This window comes from Pelodiscus sinensis, chromosome 1 (genome assembly GCF_049634645.1).
Source record: "Pelodiscus sinensis isolate JC-2024 chromosome 1, ASM4963464v1, whole genome shotgun sequence".
NCBI lineage: Eukaryota > Metazoa > Chordata > Testudines > Trionychidae > Pelodiscus > Pelodiscus sinensis.
The window spans coordinates 92192521-92212186 of record NC_134711.1 but is presented as its reverse complement, the minus strand read 5'-3'; the positions used below and the strand labels follow the sequence as shown (position 1 = coordinate 92212186).

The 19666-nt window shown below is 49.0% G+C and overlaps 1 protein-coding gene across 2 annotated transcripts; it reads left to right on the top strand.

Annotated features, from left to right (window-relative positions):
- The first annotated feature begins 537 nt into the window (after positions 1-537).
- Positions 538-19435, top strand: EIF3L (eukaryotic translation initiation factor 3 subunit L). Of its 2 annotated transcripts, XM_075937140.1 has the most exons (13): positions 538-686; positions 848-896; positions 4115-4325; positions 7002-7081; positions 8020-8081; positions 10920-10989; positions 11845-11918; positions 12937-13108; positions 14027-14181; positions 15285-15455; positions 16213-16710; positions 18206-18286; positions 19208-19435. In XM_075937140.1, the coding sequence occupies exons 1-13, from the start codon at positions 654-656 to the stop codon at positions 19244-19246; spliced, it is 1695 nt and encodes a 564-aa protein (XP_075793255.1). In that variant the 5' UTR covers positions 538-653; the 3' UTR covers positions 19247-19435. The 2 variants fall into 2 exon arrangements, with proteins under 2 accessions (XP_075793255.1, XP_075793260.1); XM_075937145.1 differs by lacking the exons at positions 538-686; positions 848-896; positions 7002-7081.
- Positions 19436-19666: the final 231 nt, after the last annotated feature.

The window sequence follows — 19666 nt, the reverse complement described above, 5'->3', positions numbered from 1 at the left end:
GCATCCTTCCTCCGTCACCCCAGTAACACCCGCCCACCCTGTCACTCCCAGGTACACCCTCCCCCCCAAACTCCAGTTACATCCGCCCATCACCCCAACATGCCCCGTCACCGCCAGCGACACCCCCCAGCCCGTTACCCCAGTTATACCCTTCCGACCGCACCCCAACATGACCCGTCACTCCCGGCTACACCCTCCCGCCCCAACACCCCAGCTACATCCGCTCATCACCCCGTCACCCCAGCTACACCTACCTGCCCGTCACCCCAAACTGGCCCGTCGTCCCAATTATACCCGCCCGCCCCGTCACCCCAACATGCCCCGTCACTCCAGCTACACCCGCCCCGTTTCCCCAACATGCTCTGTGATTCCCAGGTACACCTGCCTGTCACCCCAAGCTGGACTGTTACCCCAGATACGTCCTTCCGCCCCGGCTACACCCGCCCGTCACCCCAACATGCTTCGTCGCCCCAGCCCCACTCGCCCGCCCAGCCGAACGCTCCCCCTGCAGCCTTAGCCAAGCCCTGAGCCCGCCTCCCGCCGCAGAAGCCCCGCCCCTCCGCCTGGTGCGGCCGCTGCTGCTTCCGGCTCGCTACCGGAAGAAGCTGCCTTCCCGGCCTGAGCCTTTCCCCTGCCGCGTGCCGAGCCCCGCCATGGCCTACCCGGCCGAGGATTACGACACCGAGGTACCCGGCTCCCCCACCCCACCCCCACCCCGGGACGTGGTGGCCCGACCGGCAGCACCCGCCGCCGGCTGCTGAGTGAGGGACCCGGGCGGGGGGAGGGCCCGTCGCGTAGCTGAGCTCTCGGGTGACGCCCCCCCCTCTGCGTCTGTTTCTCCCCCCAGGCCTCCTACGACCCCTACACGTACCCGGGTGACTATGACATGCACACAGGTGAGTCCTGCGGCGCGGCCGGGCCAGGGCGCCGCGTTTTCCCTCCCTTGCCCCAGACCCCCCCGGCCAGACCCCTTCCAGCCCGCGTGTCCCTGAGCTAGAACTAGCCAAAGAGAGGACTGTCACGTGACTGCCTATCCAGCTTGTGGGAAGGTCTCGCTCCACCCCACCTCCCCGGTTGTTTCTCTGCCTTCTTGTGTGGGGTTTGTTGGTCGGAGGCCTGGCTCTCAACCTTTCCAGAGACCTGTGTCCCTTTCAGGAGTCTGATTTGTTTTGTGCACTCCCAACAAAGGGTGTTAAATGGCAGTTGTTTGGCTAATCGTTAGTCGATACAGTTTGTATCGATTACGTGATTCGTCGATAGGGACCATTCTGCAGAACCACAGAGGGAGTAGTTAAAAGAGCTGGCCTGAGACAGGACTGAGCAGTTCTGGCTTGTGCCAGCTGTGGGAACCACCTGCACCACAGCTCTGCATTTTAAATGTAGTAAGAGCCACCAGGACTGCTTGGCCCTGGCTCGTGTTGAGTCCAGCAGCCCCTGTTCGCAGCGGCCAGCCTTCTCCACTGAGAATGGGCTGGTGGCAGAGCAGCCTCTTTTCATGGCAGACAGGGCTGGCTGCAGCCACGGGCTGCTGCCAGAGCAGCCCCTGCATGCACCCAGGCCACTGCAAACGGGCTGCTTGGTGGCAGCAGTCTCTGTCCGCAGAGGAGCCCAACTCCCCACTGGAACCCTGTGGACAAAGGCTGCTGCTGGAGCAGCCTCTGCCTGCAGTGAGCTTCATTTCCCCCCTCCCGCTGCCACTGCCTCTGATGGAGTGGGAGGCAAATGGGGTGGGGGGCAAATAGCACTGCAGAGACAGTGCTGGGGAGAATCAGCTCTTAAACTGGCTCTCCCCATTCCTGTCCCCCTGCTTTGGTGCCTCTAATAGAGGCAGCAGGGGGAGGGCGAGTAGCCGATACTCCAGGAGGGAATTTGGGTGAAGGAGGTGGTTGTAAGGATGTAAGCGACTAATTTACTATCTGATAAGCAAAAACTTATCGGATAGTTGATACATTAGTCGATTAGTCGCTCTCCCCACCCTCCCCCCTTGCTCCCTCTATCACAAAGAGGCAGCAGGCGGGAAGGGGGGAGAGGAGGAGGAGCTGTCTTAAAAGCCGGTTCCCCCCAGCTCCGTGGGTGAGGGCAGGGGCATAGTGGTGGTGTTCCAACTTTGAAATGTGCAAGAGTCCCTTCTGGGGCTCTTGTACATTTCAAAGATTGAAACACTGCGTGGAGCCTGGGACCAGTGGGGAGTCCCCCACTGACTCTGGGCTCCATGTGGGTACTTCCGCTACCCGCTAGGGCTCTTGTACATTTCAAAGTGGAGGTGCCTGCATGGAGCCCAGGGTCAGTAGGGGACTCCCAGCTGGCCCCGGGCTCCAGGTAACATTTCAATCTTTGAAATGCACAAGAGCCTCTACATTTCAAAGGTGGGTCGCTACACTAGTCCTTATCGACTAATCAAATAGTCAATGGAAATCCTATTAACTATTTGATTAGTTAATTAATCAAAATTTAACATCCGTAAGTGGCTGACCTAAGGGGGGGACTGGAGTGCATGGGTTTGGGATGTGACATAGGTTAGAAGGGGATTGTGATCTAGGGCAGGAGATTGGGGTGCCAGATCTGGGAGTGGGTATGGGTGCAGGAGGAGAGCAAAGGATTTGGGACTGTTGATTGGGGGAGCAGAGGGTTGGGGAATAAGGGGCTGGAGTGCCAGAGGCAGGCGCTGGCCAGAAGACTTACCAGCTAGTAGCCAAACCAGTCTGCCTTCCTGCAGAGCTAAGGCTTGCAGATGTTAAAACTTTTTCTGGCCAGCCACTGTGTGCCTGGCCATGTGCTTGTATGAATAACTGAGCTGAGGAGAGGGGTCATAGTTTTTCTTGGCGGGCTGTTGTTCAATAGGCGGCTCCCATTGACAAGTTTGTGGCTAGAAACCGGTCAATGTGATTGTTCTGGGGCTGAGGGCAACTCCTGAAGCTTTCCCTCCTCCACTTCAGTTTTGAAACAGAAATGGGACCCAGCGTTTCTCAGTGGTAAGCAGGGGAGCCTGCCTGGGGCTTCCCCACTGTCTCCCTGGGCCAGATCCAGTGTGGCCATATTTTGCCCAGGCTTGATCTAATGGTTAAGCAGCTAAGTGAAGTCTGGGAGGGGGACTGTTCCTGCCTGGCTGGAGCAAACCCCAGCCTGTGGGCTCCTACTTCCAGCCCTGCACTGGTGCTCGCTGCCAGCTCCTAGCCCCAACAGCCTCCAGTGGAGCAGCCCCTTCCTGTAGGGTGCTTGGTTCCCAATGAACAGAGGTTGCTCCAGATGCTGGAGCAGCCCCTGTACACAGCGAGCCCTCTGTGGGCTCGAGCAGCTCCCTTACCTGAAGCTGGTGGGGAGCTGCTCCAGACCCACTGGTTAAACGGTTAACCTTTCGCATCTCTAAAGCAGTGTTTCCCTAATGGTGTTCTACGGAACCCTGGGGTTCCTCCACAGAGTGAAAATAAAGGTTCCATTACAATAACGTTTTATGATTAAAACATTTTTTGTACACATTAAGCGTGATTTTTGTTTTTAAATATGTGCAATTAAACTAAATGTTAATTTAGCATTTGTTTATTATTATCCTTACTTATTTGTGGTCTACTTTTTGAGCTCCATATATTAGACTGTTATTAGGGGTTCCGCAAAAATTTTTCGAGTTTAAAAGGGTTCTGTGGCCAAATAGCATTGGGAAACTCTGCCCTAGAGGATACCTTTGGATAGAAAGTGGACATCCTCAGATTTGCAGGGCTCTAAATACAAAATTTGTATCCATATCTACAAAAATGAATGGTGGATATGCACATCCCCATCTACAGATGCAGATACCTGTGGATATAAAGTATGTTTGCAGGGCCCTATAGGTGAGTTTGTGACTCCTGGTGGAGAACTACTACTGTAAGGGGTGGGAATTCCAAGGGAAGGACCCTGACAAAGCAAGGTACTTCTTGAAATGTCACTCAGCTGTATTCTGCTGTCTTGGTATTGAAGAGGTGCCTTCATCTCGCTTTGTGGTTTGCTGGTTTGGGTCCCAGGTGCAGCTTGGTTATGATGTCTCTGGGCATGTCTCCAGGTTTTCTGATATTTTATTAAATTCAAGAAAGATATAGAGTTATGCTCATAAAACAGATGTTTCTCTTTTCTTGCTCAGGAGACCCCAAACAGGATCTAGCCTATGAACGCCAGTATGAGCAACAGACCTACCAGGTGATCCCTGAAGTGATCAAAAACTTCATCCAGTATTTTCATAAAACTGTCTCAGATCTGATTGATCAAAAGGTGTATGAGCTTCAGGCCAGCCGGGTCTCCAGTGATGTCATTGACCAGAAGGTGTATGAGATCCAAGATATCTATGAGAACAGGTATAAAATTATCCCTCACGGGGTGGGAATTGCTGTTGTAATTGCGCCTATGTTTTTTATATTTTTTTATTAAAGGGAGCATGGATCAGTTGCTTTGATCCAAATTTGGATTTTATTTAAAACGTAAACTGGTGGTATATTGGCTGAGAAGGAAGAAATCTTTTCACTTCCAGATTACTGGTTTGACTTAGGGATGGTTAAATATCAGTTAATTGAATAGTCGATTAACCTCGTGAATTCTTATCTGTTATTCACCTATTCTATAGTTCCCGGAGGTGGGACCGGCAGACAGTGTGCTCTGGCCCCACTCCTGAGAAGCCATCTCCCACTGCGCTGCTGCCTCTATCAGAGGTAGCAGCGCAGGGTGCCAGGCAGGAGCTGGTCCACAATGGGAGCCAGTTTAAAAAACAGCTCCCCTTGCAGACCGGCTGCCTTGTCACTCCATACTGCTGCCTCTGATACAGATACAGCATCGTGGGGTGCAAGCAGTCCCTGTGCAGGAGGGGAGGGCTGAGCTTTTGGATCTCATGTGAGCTGAAACTGAGCCAGGCTGCCTGCCTGCCTGACTCCTAGTGCACTTTAAATGCAGAGATGTAGTGGGGGTAGTTCCGGGCTTGGCATGAGCCAGGACTGAGTCAGGCTGCTGGCCAGCCTGCTAAAAAATGTACTGGCGGGGGTGACAGGGGAATGCATGTAGTCTATAGCATTAACCAATAAGCTTTTACTTATCGGTTAATAGACTACACTATTACATCCCTAGTTTGACTCATGCCCAGGTCAGTAATAAAATTCATACCAAATGAATTTCAGTTCAGTTCATAATGTACAGATCACAAAGAAGAGCCCCCATTGGCACTAATTAATCCCCCTTGCTAATAAAATCAGCCCATGCCAAGGATCAAAGTGTAGCAATGGGTAACCTAGGCTAGTGAGTGGACCACATGAAGCTATCCTTCATCTCAGTAGGCTGCAAGATTGCCGTAACCAAGGTGGTGTCCCAGGCTAGGGTAACTTAGCTAATTGTACTTGCATATCTAGAATTTGCAGGTTGTGCTGATCGAAATTTAGCAGTGCTTTAATTGGATGCAGAGGGAGTGCACAGTCAGTTGTGTGCAATCAACGTGCTTCTGCTTTACATGCATTTCACTGTAGTAATACAGTACGAAAAAAACCTACATGAATGGAAACCAGTGGAAACTGGCAACCCTGTGTGTGAGCAACAGTAAACAAAATGTCTCATGGGCCACATGCAGAGCCCCGATGGGCTGAGGTTGCCCACTGCTTTCATAGAGTCTGACTTTTTTCTAGAAATGGTCCCTCCAGCTCATGGCTTGATCACACTGGCACAGATAATATATCAAACAAGTCTGCACAGCTTCTGTGTGTTAAGGATAAAAGAGAACTTCAGTTTCTACATTGGTTGAACTGGTCCCTCTCATGTGCATTAGATTAATGTAGAAATCTGTGTGTGGAAATAGTTTTGATCTAACAAGACACGTTTTCATGATTGGCAGTCTTTAACCCCATCCCTCTTTCACTGATAAATTAATAGTTTAATTTGTGTAGTCCCTTTACTAAAGATGCCTCTGACTTTTTCTGGGAGGATCCTGTGTGCTGCAATCTAGCCCTAGAGACTACAACTCCCATGAGCCCTTCAGAAAACTAGGGAAACAGGGCTTGTCCAGTCATGTTGAGAGAGGGGCTCGGCAGTCTGGGGCTCTCCATTTTGGGAGAGGGAAGCCAGGCTGCTGTGGAGGAACCTTATCCAGTCCAGGAGCTGTTGTGTTGCAGCTACAGTCTAGGACTGAGAGCCTGCGGGGCTTGGATCTAGCAGGCTGCTTCAAGGGCTGCTGATTATCCTAGAGGAGAGAAACTCTGACTGCCTTTAGCTGCGAAGGGCTGTGCACACAGAAGGAGGCTGTAAGTAAATGGGCTCTTTGGGAAAGTGCTGCCTGGGACAGATGTCAGAGCTATAGACTAATTCTGGGTCCAGAGAGGCAGAGTGTCCAGCCCAGTGTACCAGAGCTGTTGGCATTTGTTGGAGCCTGCTCCAGTGGCTGAGGGATTTTGTAGCTGGATGCTCAGCTTGGACTAACACACACAGAACCTACATAGAACCTCCATTCCAGCTGTAGACCTTTCAAACGTGCCCACGCAAGCATCTGGGACTCTGAGTCCAGAGGAGTGCACACTCTGGGGTGGGATAAATGATGGCAGTGCAAATGTCAGATAGATAAGTTCCTATTATTTTCTGTGTACTTAATTTTATTCACTGTTAATCTGTTAAACCCTGTTTCTTTAAGTTGTTAAGTAAACGTGTTAATTTTAATGTAATCAATTAGATGTGTATTATTTATAATTTATAATTGTTTTCCTGGAGTTAGATCCAGATTATTGTTGGAATAATTTTATTCCTGGAGGCTCCCAAGGCACACCATTAAGTGTGTACAGGGCCAGCCAGGTGGAGGCATCGCCATCGTATATTCTTTGAGCCAGGGACTGCAGCAAGGGGGTGGATAGGAAATCCCCCAAAACATCACCACCACTGGGGTACTCAGGATCTCCTTTTATGTTAAAATCATTAGGTGCCCAGGCACACCTGTGAGCGTGACTTGCTCCTGAGTGACCCAGGGAGGAAAAAGGGGTTTATATTTATAATCTCTGTTTTTTTTACAGCTGGACCAAACTGACTGAAAGGTTCTTTAAGAACACCCCTTGGCCAGAGGCAGAGGCCATTGCACCACAGGTTGGAAACGGTAGGTACTTTGTTTATTGGAGAAAAACAAACTACTTTTCTGTAGAAGTAGACCCAGCTGATATTTCTGTCCTGTTTCTTTATTACACACCCACCCACTAGCTGTAACTGACCTGTTTGGCACTCTTGAAAGCTGACAGGCCAAGAACTGAATGAGATCTAGGGATGTTAGTGTGTAGTCGTGATGCTTACCGATTCTGGTTAACTGGTGGGGGCTGAAGCAACTCCCCGCCTGCCATGGGCAGGGGGTGCTCCAGCCTTGCTGGACCTGTTGCAGAAAGGATCTGCTCCAGTTGTCTGGAGAACACTTTGCCTGCAGCTGGAGTGGGGAGGGAGCTGCTTAGCTCAGTGGCTGGCAGCGGGGAAGGCTGGTCCAGCCCAACCAGGCTGGAGCACCCCCACCAATCACCCCTTTACTCAGTTAACCAGTTAAACAATAAATTTAACCTGTTAACCAATTACATGGGATTTTACATCCCTAGTTGGGCACTGCTGGCTTTGCAGGGTTGAGATATATGCATTGGAGCTGAATTCTGTGGTGAAGGCAAATCCACAAATCTTCAGGAGTTACAGGCTTGGGGAGCTGCACACAGTTCCTGTGGCCATATGTTTCTGGAGCAGCCAAAGAAAAATGGTGGGAAAGTGGCTTTCAAAGAATTTTCCATTGCTTTATCCACAACAGCTTGTCTATAATTGACAGTGGGAGTGAATCCAAGGCCATGCAGCTTTCCCTATGCTCTCTGCTCCTTTCTTCTGTCCAGTGTCCCCAAAGGTGGGGAGCATGAGTTCTTAAACGTTTTCCCAACTCAAGCCCCAGAGGCAGCCCCCTTGCTCCACTTTCCCTTATTGCAGTAGGGGGAAGTCCACCTTTGTACCTGAAATGTCTTGCTATGTTGACCACTCGGGCAAAGATATATCCAGTTCTGCCATTTCTTCCAGATGCTGTCTTCCTGATTCTGTACAAGGAGCTGTACTACAGACACATCTATGCCAAAGTCAGTGTAAGTATTTGCCTATGCGGTTCAGCTGATTACATGCTGGCTTTCCTGTGGCTGTTTTCTGTAAAACGTGGTCTCTCTTCCCTGGACTACCTTGTCTGTGATTGAAATAACTCCTGCAGAATGAATCTGTTCATGCTTCTGATATGCCGTCATGTGGTCCTGATGGGATCTTGAGAAACTGGGACAGGTTTATGACTGGTAACACCTCTTTTGAGCTCTGATATTTTAAGTCTTGATCAACTATCCCCGTCAAGGTTTGTAATCTAGCTCTACTTCTTGCTAGCAATTACTTGCACAAAATTAATCATAATTTGTTCATATAAGAAGACAAGGTCTTCTCTGAGAAGTTTGATATACATTAGGGAATATACCTTGGTCAGGCACAGGGTCAGTCTCTTTGTTTTGTAGCTTCCGTGGGTAGCCGAGTTAGTCTGTTACAGAAAAAAACAACAGGTGGTCTGGTAGCACTTTATAGACTAACAAAACATGTAGATGATATCTTGAGCTTTCGTGGGCACAGCCCACTTCTTCAGATGACTGGAGTTATGAGTTTGGGATATGAAAACTTGAAATAAATAGGAAAGGGGAAGGGGAGGAGGGAAAGAAAGAAAAAGGGAGGGAGGTGGGAGACAGAGCATCATTTAGTATCTGGAGAAGGGGTACTTAAACCTAAGCAGATAAAAATCAAAGTCAATAAATAGATTCCCAAGACAGGAAGGATACCACTCAGAGAGGTGTTTTGTGTTTGTGCATGGCGTAGTTCCTAGGTGCTGTGTTCATACAAATGACATGTGATTATTGTGGTGGGTGAATTGAGGAAACAAGAGACAATTGGATTCTATCCTTGACAGAGCTGTAATTCCAAGAGAAGTGTACAAGCAGTCCCCGAGTTACGCGGATCCGACTTACGTTGGATCCGCACTTACGAATGGGGCTTTTCTCACCCCGGAACTCGCGAGCGGCGGGACCACCCAGACGCGCAGTGGTCCCGCCACCACGTCCTCCGGGGCAAGAAAAGCTGCTCCGGGTGTCCCTGGTCTGCTGGGGGGGTCCCCAGCAGACCAGGGACACCCCGAGCAAAGCCGCAGAGGTGGCGGGGTCCTGCGCCTCCAAGGCTTTGCTCCGGAGCAAAGCCGCAGAGGTGGCGGGGTCCTGCGCCTCCAAGACTTTGCTCCGGAGCAAAGCCGCAGAGGTGGCGGGGTCCTGCGCCTCCAAGGCTTTGCTCCGGAGCAAAGCCGCAGAGGCGCGGGACCCCGCCACCTCTGCGGCTTTGCTCCAGGTGTCCCTGGTCTGCTCAGGGTGTCCCTGGTCTCGGGGTGTCCCTGGTCTCGGGGTGTCTGCAGGCTTTACTCCGGGTCTCCCTGGTCTGCTGGGTGGGGGGGGGGGGGAGCACAGCTAGTGCGCCCTCCCCTTCCTCCCCGCAGCAGACCAGGCTTTTGTTGTGGACGCCTGGGGTAGAGCAGCTGGGGTGCTGCCGGGTTGGTCCTGGGGGGACCTACCCGGCAGCGCCCCAGCTGTTCTGTCCCAGGCTCCAGATTCAGCCGCTGTTGAAACTGATCAGTGGCTGATTCCAGGAAGCTGGGGGCAGAGCAATTCTGCCTCCAGCTTCCTGTAGTCAGCCCCTGGTCAGTTTCAGCAGCAGCGGCTGAATCTGGAGCCAGTTCCGAGTTACGTACAAATTCAACTTAAGAACAAACCTATAGTCCCTATCTTGTACATAAACGGGGACTGCCTGTAGTTTGTGTTGTGTTTTTTATCCCACAGGCGGGGCTGCTGCAACACACCACCACTAGTCTCCACTACAGTGCTTCTTATACCCCTGCCTGCGGGATCCCAGTTAACTGGTTAAATGTACTGTTTAACTGGTTAACTTTTTAAATAGGATTTTACATCTCTAGAGGTAGATTGTGCAGGGGAGCAGATTTTTACTGGAGTAGCAGAATGAATCTCAAACTACGGCCTGTGGCATTCTTCAGAAAGAAACAGAGAGGGATCAGAGTGTTGGAAAGGGGGTGCTTCCCTGACACACTTGCTCATTTTACAGAGTTGTCAAAAATGAACCCCCTGACCTACTGTGGAAAGGAAGAATTTACAGATTTTTTTTCAAGATTTTGCATGTGAGGGGAGAAGGACAGAGAGCTCTTGAAGTTAATCTGAATATCTTGAGTCTAGTGGTGATAGAGGAGGGTGTGTTAGGAGAAAAGGTGAGAAGTTCCATTTGTGAGATCTTTAGTTGGGAAAACGGCAGACCATCTCAGAGGGGCTAATTGCACATGAGTCAAGGCCTCAGGCAGACTTGCTGGGCCCCTGGGCAAGGTGTGTGTGTAAGTGGGGAGTGAGGCCTCTGTTCCTGGAAGGGGTAGGGCATCAGGTGGAAGGGGTGAGGCTGGGGGGCTGGCCTCCTGCCTGTTGAGCACCGCTTGGGGCTCCAGTGGCAATTTTAAAGAGTCCAAGGCTCCCAATGTTACTGCCACAGTGGCTGTGGCAGCTGGGAGCCCTGGGACTTTTTAAATAGCTGATCCCCCGGCCAGCTGCCCCTTTCACTCCTCCCCTCAGCAGGCCTTACATGAGAAGTCAGGCTGATTCCACTTTCTGACAGTGGTATGCTGTGCGGTGGTTGTGGAGCATATAATTGTCTTTGTTGAGTATAAAGATATTGGTCGCTCTACCATCAGTGAAAGTGCGCCTCAGCTTCTATAAATTTTGACTGCCCAAAAGGCATGATAGTGGCCCTGAACCCATTCCTGCCACCTGTGGAACCATGGGCAGTTTACAGGTGAGTGAAGCTAAGCAGATTGTACTGACTTCTCTATTCTCTCTCTCCCTTTTTCATTAAAGGGTGGCCCCTCTTTGGAGCAGAGATTTGAGTCTTATTACAACTACTGCAATCTCTTCAACTACATCCTCAGTGAGTTATTACGATCCTCTTATCGGTGTGAATTTTTGTGGGGAGGGGAAAAGCAGAAGCTCTGTTGATTGATTGTAGAGGAATTCCATGGTCTTATCTAAGGTAAGAAATTGTGGAACTGGTAGCACTTCACGTCTATCCATCTGAAAATACAAACAATTCCAAATCCTGTCCGAACTGCTCTGAGCAAAAGTAAACAATTGGCCACCTTGAGGTCTGCAAATGATAGGTGAGTTATTGGAGGTGTCTTCTCCTCTTGCTGTATAGGGGAAAAAAATTAAAACTAAACCAAACCTCACTGAGGCTGTGAGCAAAGAGGGTGAAAGATAGAAAGTCACCCATTTGTGAGAGCCTCTTGCACTTATTACTCTATAGTAAGTGTATCAATAACAGTGCTATGCCTGTTTATCCATTTGGGGTTTGAGAGGCTGCTAGAGAGTACTTGACCTTGAACGGGAATAATCTGGGATAGGAGAGTGAGATTTTTTTTTGCATTACATTGTATTAAGTTTTCAGTGTCTTACAACCCTCTGTTTTGTCACCGACTAGATGGAGTGCCAGAGCTTGCCAGTTGAGAAACAATGCTGTAGTAGAATATTTAGTAATCAGATACCAAAAGCTGGTCTTTTAAGTCATGAATCCCTTAGCTGCATTTTCCTCAGACAAGGAAGCAGGGGATGCTGCCAGAGCTATTGCATCATCTCTTTTTGTTGGGAGCCTTTCTCAACTGGAGAGTTCTGCTCTGTCTCCACCCTTGAAGGGGAAGGTTACCATGATGCCCATATTTTCACTGCAGCTTTGTCTCGCTGTCATCCTTTCCCTTGCTTGTGGGTGATCACCAGTGTTCTCCTACAGATGCTGATGGCCCTGCCCCCCTGGAACTGCCCAATCAGTGGCTTTGGGATATCATTGATGAATTCATCTACCAGGTATGTAGCCTATTGCCAGGCCTTTACATAGCTTCATTGCTTAAGGCTGTTCAATTCTCTGTCATTCCCTCTTCTATCCCCCATAGTTCCTGTAGCTGATATCTCATATGTGGCATATCCAAAGGTGTGCTCAGATCTGAGGTCCAGAGGAAGGAAAGATCTTAACCTTTTCTCAAGTTATAACAATTCCTTCACATTATTACAGGCTATTTGGGGAACATTGGCATTTTTGCTCACATTTCCATTTGAAGTTCCTGCATCTTAGCTTCTTTCTCTAAAGTGCACCTGCCCCCGACCCAACCTCTCCCCCATCTAGATTATGGGAAGCTGCCTGGCTAAAATCATCTAGAGTTACAAAGAACTTGTTGGCATGTTCAGCTACTCTAGCCAACCAGTGCAGGGTTTTCCTATATATTGTATGTTTCCCACTTTTACGTTTCTATCGATGGTGTTTGTACCACTTCTAGTTAGAAAAATCTCCAAGTTCACCCATACAGAACAATATAACTGGTCCACAGTGTGAAAACTTGTCAGGAAACATTTTCTGATACCATCTGAAATATCCCTTATTATCCCCCTTCTTTCAGTCCATCAGTCTGTCCTCCCAGATCTTAAATTACTTTTGTTTCTCTGAATTCCCTTGTTTGATTTTTTGGTGTGAAGATGCCTGGCATTGATCATGTTATCTTGTCAAGTTCATGTGGAAAGGGACTGTCACCTCCTTGCTGTAAGCCTCTTTCTCACTTCCACTTCAGTCATGTCTCATTGGGTCTTTAGTGATGCTGATTTCTAGATTCTCGCTTATGCTCAGTATCTGGGCTTTGCATTGTTCTTGCCCTAGGTGCATTGTGTTTGTGTAACTTGTCATCTTGACCTGCTAAGTAATAGTTCAGATTAAGTTGCCTTTGTAACCTGTGGCTTCCTGAACTTCATATGATAGAACCATAGAGCTGGGCTTTAGATGAGAATTTCTATGCTAGTTCCTCATCTGCTTGGGTGTCTTTTCCTTTTCCCATAGTTCCAGTCATTCAGCCAGTACCGCTGCAAAACTGCTAAGAAGTCTGAAGAAGAAATTGATTTCCTTCGGTCGAACCCCAAGATCTGGAATGTCCACAGTGTCCTCAATGTGCTGCACTCCCTGGTGGATAAGTCCAACATCAACCGACAGCTAGAGGTCTACACCAGTGGAGGTGAGTGGTCAGGGTTCCCAAGTATGCTGCCTAAGCCAAGGGCAGTGGTCAAAAGGAAAGGGACCTTAGGAATGGGTAACAAAGTCTTTCTTCTGGAAAGTACTGGGTCTGGTCTGAGAGTGGCTGGGGGCTATTCTGTGAAATGAGCTGAGATGTCTCAATGGTACTTACAAGAAAACCCCCCAATCTTCCACAAGCAACAGTAATTGGCCCTATTCTTGGCAGCTTCAGCTTCAAGGCCCAGGATTGAGTGGGCCTGAGATACCACTTGCTTCTCATCCAAGCATAAGTGGCAGGTCTGTATATGCTTACACTGCTGCTGATTGTGCTGAGAGGAGAGTGCTGTCTGTCCTGCACTTCTCATCAGCACCAAACTCATGCTAAAAATAGCAACAAGCAAGTGCTGTCTGGACTTCTCATGTTGAGCTGTCTGTGTCCCAAGTACAGATCAGAGAAGGCAAATGTACATTGCAGTGCTGCTCTTTGCTGCATGGATGAGATTACAACATATTAAAAATCAGGATAAATCCTTGTTTGTGCCCCTTGGTTTCCTATTGGTTTCAGTGACCGGTTAATTAAACCCTTAGTTTTGGCAAGTATTACTATGGGAAGAGATAATTATTTGATGTTGATTGGGAAGCAGCACGGAAAGAATGCTGAAGGCTGCATCTTCTGACTTGCCTACTCCTGTGTTGTCCAGGGGGCCAAAATAAATGAGGGGTGAGGAGAGCCTATTCCTTCTCAGGGGAGTCAACAGCCTCCCTGGGGTCCCTGGCAAGGTGTGGGTAGTGGTGTGGCCTTAGGTGGAAAGGGTGGGAACAGGACAGCCAGCCCTTAGAGAGCTCTCCCCATTCCATCCCCGTCATGTCAGCGGGTCTGTTCCTCCTGTAGGCAGTGTGAGACTTCCTTTCTTTCTAGGTGATCCTGAGAGTGTGGCTGGAGAGTATGGTCGTCACTCGCTCTATAAGATGTTGGGCTACTTCAGTCTTGTGGGGCTGCTGCGCCTCCATTCTCTGCTGGGGGATTACTACCAGGCCATAAAGGTTCTGGAGAACATTGAACTCAACAAGAAGGTATTAAGACACCGACTGTAAATGCTCCCTTCTGGGTTTAGAGTGCCTGTATTTGAAAGGACAGCAAATGCTATCTAAAGGAGTCATCACAACGAGCTGCCCAGCTACGGAGCTAGTCATTCCTGCTCTGAATATTGGGTGGGGTTGTTTGCTTTCACAGACATTTGGAGCCAAAATCAGTGTAATGCAGCACTTAGTGCAAATCCTACACACAAAGGTGTCCCTTCATGGCTGCTGTGGCTGTTCTAGCAGGCATACGTGTTGTTGGGTGTTTGCTTTCTGAAGTCTAGTTTGTGGTTTCATGCTGAGGGGAATGTTGATTGCAGCACTATAAACCAAAGTGATGTTGCATTTCTAGTTGAGCTGGATAGCATCTGTTTTCAACACTATGGCATCCTGGTCAGATATTGAGTGGTTGCTGCTTCCCTGCTGGTATCAACCATTCTACCCCACATATCTAATGTTTACTTTAGGCTCGTGCACCCCCTGTGATAGTTGTGGCTAAGGCAGCCTAGCTGCACCATCAGGATGATCACTGGATTGGTCTGGAGTACTGCATGGTATCCATCAGTGTGCTTGTACTGCAGGGTGTGGAATGGGCTACTTAAACAGCTTGCTACGAGGGACTGCGCACACTTTACAGTGTATGGAATTCTAGTGACTGAGCCCGAGGCATATTACTGGTAGGAAGGTGTTCATGTAGGATGTGTTTAGTGTGCTACACAGGTAAAACTAGCATATATGGGATGAAACGAAGCTGAATCCAGTGATGTTTGTTAACCTGTAAATAATCTGTCCAGGCAAGGGAGAGAACTTCTGAACATTAGTGTAGACAAGGAGAGATCAATATAGGGCTGGCAACCATACTCCATTGCCAGGGAGATGGAAATGAGCTGTTAGATCATCCCATCTGTCTTCTGTGATAGATTTCTCACTCCCCTACATGGGAAACAGAGGGCAGCAGATCAACCTTCTTCTTCCTCTATGGTAGGACTGGTTTGCAGACTGATGTAGATGGGTCACCTGAAGGAAAGAGGTGGTTAAAGGATGTTGGGGAGATGTCTGTTGTAGCTTTACATGTCTGGGTGTGTCTTCCTCCCCAGAGCATGTATTCCCGGGTGCCAGAGTGCCAGGTCACTACCTATTACTATGTGGGCTTTGCATACCTTATGATGCGGCGTTACCAGGATGCCATCCGGGTCTTCGCCAACATTCTCCTTTACATCCAGAGGACAAAGAGCATGTTCCAGAGGACTACCTACAAGTATGAGATGGTAAGTTAGGAAGGGAGGCCAATGCACTATTCTTCTCTTATCATCCTTGCCCTCGCTGCTGCTGCTGCTAGTGTTGATCACTTTGCCCTTAACCTTCTGTCTTCCCTTGGCTTGTGTGGTAATGTTCTTTCTGCGTCTCCATGGTTGAATCATTGACCTTCCCAGACCCACAGAATTCAATCTACAGAACCCCTTCTTCTCTGTCTACATGCTATCTCTGGGCAACTTTATCCACTTAAATATTTTTAGTGCCATCTTCTTGCTGACAGTTCACCAGTCTGCATTGCCATTTCTGACCTGTCTCTTTCCATCCAATCCTGCATTTCAGCCTTTCTCAGTTCTTGGATATCTCGCTGTTGAACCCAGGCATTTCCCTTTTGTCTTAATTCCTACTCTCCTGTTCTTTCACTGTTGACAACCCTAGGTTCTGCATCCTGATAGATCAATCATTTGACTTCTCCCTCTCACTCCTCATGTATCCAGATTCTACTGTTCTGGCCTTGGCTTCATGTGGCGCTGCCGCTTTAAAGCACCCTCTCCTCTTCCTCCCCCGCCCCTTGCTGCCTCTTTCTGATAGAGGTGGGGGGGAGAAGAGGGAGAAGTGACTAGTCATTCACATCCCTACTCACCACATTGTGTCTTGGATTATAAACACTTTTGGGAAAGGGCATGTGTCTGTACTATGTGGCACCCATGTCTCTTCTGGGTGCTGTAAAATAACAGAGGGATGGCATCTAATGACTCTTCTCTGTCTCAGATCAACAAGCAGAATGAGCAGATGCATGCCCTTCTGGCCATTGCCCTCACCATGTACCCCATGCGAATAGATGAGAGCATCCACCTACAGCTAAGGGAGAAGTATGGGGACAAGATGCTGCGCATGCAGAAGGGTGACCCACAGGTGTATGAGGAACTCTTCAGCTACGCCTGCCCCAAATTCCTCTCCCCTGTGGTTCCCAACTATGACAATGTGCATCCTAACTACCACAAGGAGCCTTTCCTGCAGCAGTTGAAAGTATTTGCCGATGAGGTACAGCAGCAGGCCCAGCTGTCCACCATCCGCAGCTTCCTGAAGCTCTACACCACCATGCCTGTGGCCAAGCTTGCTGGCTTCCTGGACCTCACAGAGCAGGAGTTTCGCATACAGCTGCTAGTCTTCAAGCATAAGATGAAGAACCTGGTTTGGACCAGCGGCATCTCAGCCTTGGATGGGGAGTTCCAGTCAGCCTCTGAGGTTGATTTCTACATTGACAAGGTCGGTCTCTGTCTTTTTTCCTTTGCCCCAGACCTGTGAAACTGTGATCAAAATTCATATCCGTCTATGGGATACATGACTTCTCTCATTTCATATTCGTAATTATGATCTCATTCTCAGACTGGGTTCAGAGTGCTGTGTGAAGCCAGAGTTTGCTGCTCAACAGTGTCATTAATGGAGAGGTGGCTGTGTGCCTGGGCAAGCTCTTTGCCTTCCTTTGGCCCATGCCACTAGAAACACATCAGATCTCTTTGCCTGAGTAAATAGATCCCCAATATTCCTGTTCCAGAGTGGGGGAGCCCTCTCCCTCTCGCTGATCCTGGACAGGAAATGTTTCAATAATAGCTCAAGACTTCAACTTAAATGCAGTGTCTGGAATTGGCCAGCTTTCAGTGCCTGCCCTGCCTATCTCATTTCACCAACAGTGGAAGTCATGCTTGGCCATGCTCTGTTACAAAATAAGCCGTTAGCTAAGAACTGAGGGTGGGTAGAGCTAGCACATGCTGTGTTGGAAATCTGGACCAAAAAAGGATCCAACTGCAGCTTTTTCTCTGAAGCTCAAGGCTAGCAGGTGCCCACAGGAAGAGAAAAAAGTCCTTCCTACTGTTGAAGCAAAAGCCTCACTCAGTTTACGCGGCTAAACAGACAGTTTTATTGGCCAATAAAAGCAAAGTGAGCTAAACGTGGTCCCAGCAAAGCCGGGCCCAGTGAAGCTGCTTAATACAATCAATCCTAGTATCTTTATATCCTTGACCAAACAGCCTGACGTCAGGGAATCCAATTACAGAAGTCATCAATTAAGCTAGGAAAAATAAAGCCTTGTCAACAAGATGGCGGACAGGTACGAGGGAGTACCTCTGCTATCTAAACCAGCCCAATTAACACATTCCAATAGCACATCTGTCTTGGCCTGGCACATGGGGTGATAGAAAGGTCACTCTAGTCTACCTGCAAAGGCAAAAAACTGAAATGGTTTCTGTTATACAAGATGGCTTCTAGCTAAACATAAAAATGGTTTCTACACTACTATGTGGTGAGGGCCTCCAGGTCCATTACCATTTGGCTCATTAAAGAAGATTCCCTCTTCCCTGCCTGAATCTTGTCACGGAGCCTAGTGGGTAGAAAGGAATAAGGATTGTCACTTCTAGCCTCTTGGACCTTGAGTTAGCCTTCTCCCTGCCAGATCTGGTTCTTGCCTTGTGTGGCCTACCCACCCCAACCAGTAGAACTGCCATTTGTCTCCCTAGGATTAAAGAAGCATTAACAGGAGCCCTGCTCCTTAGCTGCTGCAAGTGGGAGGCAGAGTGTGAACCAGCTCTTGCAGGGAAAGGCTACTTTGAAAGGCCTGATTGCTGTGACTTAGTTCTAAGGGCAGTGGAGGGGTATCTCTGACATGGATCTTGAGCCTTGGTGGATCCTTTTCCCCCAGTACTGCTGCTGTGTACCCCACCATTAACTCTGCCCATTTCCTGACTGCTCCATGTTCTCTCGGCAGGACATGATCCACATTGCGGACACAAAGGTCGCTCGGCGCTATGGGGACTTCTTCATCCGCCAAATCCACAAGTTTGAGGAGGTGAGCTCTGGGTAGCTAGGGCAGGGGACTCGGATCAATTCCTGATGGGAAGTCAGGGGAAGGTTTAGGACTCTTTGGAGAGTGGGGCAGATGTCAGTGCAGAGAAGGGAGGTTTCTGTGCGATGACCCAACAGCTGAAATGTTTCCATTCAGTGACTCACCAAAGCTATTAGGAAGACTGCAGGAACCTCCCTTAGAGCTTAACAAAGCCTGTATTCTAAACAGCCAGATGGTGACCTTTGAGGGAAGGACGTACTCCTCTGTTGTGTCCCAGCATGATCACTGTCTTGGCTGCAAAATGGGAGGGGAAGGAATTAAGTCAAGTCATTTAGTGGCGCCACTAGAGAGAGCAGGAATTATCTGCTCTGACCGGTAAAGAGACCATTTCAAGCTATTTATTCCCCGTTGTGGTGTTCTCCCACATTGTTCTGCTATGTTTTTCTGCCACCTCATGGGGGCTCAAATTCAACAGAGGAGACAGCTAACAGATTTCCATTAGGAATGCCAGTGGGAATCCATTATGTTCCCCATCCTCTGTAGGGCAGGAAGGGCCCTTCTGAAGGCCTGGAGCCTGCTGCTGGAGCAGCTTTATAGCAAGGACCAGAACATGCAGTTTCTGCCCCATTCTACCAGCAGGGGCCACTGCAGGACCAGTCATATCCAAGTGCTCATTGCAGAGAGAATGTCAACTGTAATAGAAGCAGGTCACCCCATTCCTTGCCCCGTCCTTTATACCTTCTCATCCTGGCTCTCCCCCGTTACAGCATGGGGAGGTTTTTACTATTTCCCCTCCTTACTGTTAACAAACACTTACTGCTGGCTCAGGGCATTTGCGCATTTGGATGTGGGAGTGCTTGGAAAGGTGTGTTCCCCCCTCCCCCCAACTCCCCTCTCTGGAACAGGCTGTTTCTTTTCTTTCAGCTGAATCGAACTCTGAAGAAGATGGGCCAGAGACCCTGAAATGTCTACTCACTGTCACCAGGCCGACCGGCAATGAGGAGGGAAAATTATTGTATTTGCTGCAGGGTGGGAGATTAAGAATTCTGGCATTTTTGGACTCTCTTGTAGTGCTGAAGTGTCCTCTAGGCAAGCTGCTCAGCTCACAATACCACAAAGGACTGAGATTAACTAATAAACAATTGAGTTCTTCCCCTGTGTTTTCAGTACCAGAGACAAACTGCTCTTTAGGAAGAGGGATGGCTGAATTCTTGGGCTGCTATCAATGTGTTCCCTTTCTCACAGCCTTCCCTCTAGGCAACAAGGGTAGGGGACAGGCCACTTCCCTGCTTTCTAAAACTCCTATGAACACCAAGAATCCAGAATACTGTAGGATTAGTAGATAGACAGGGGTACGCTGATCAGACATCCTGATTTTTCCGG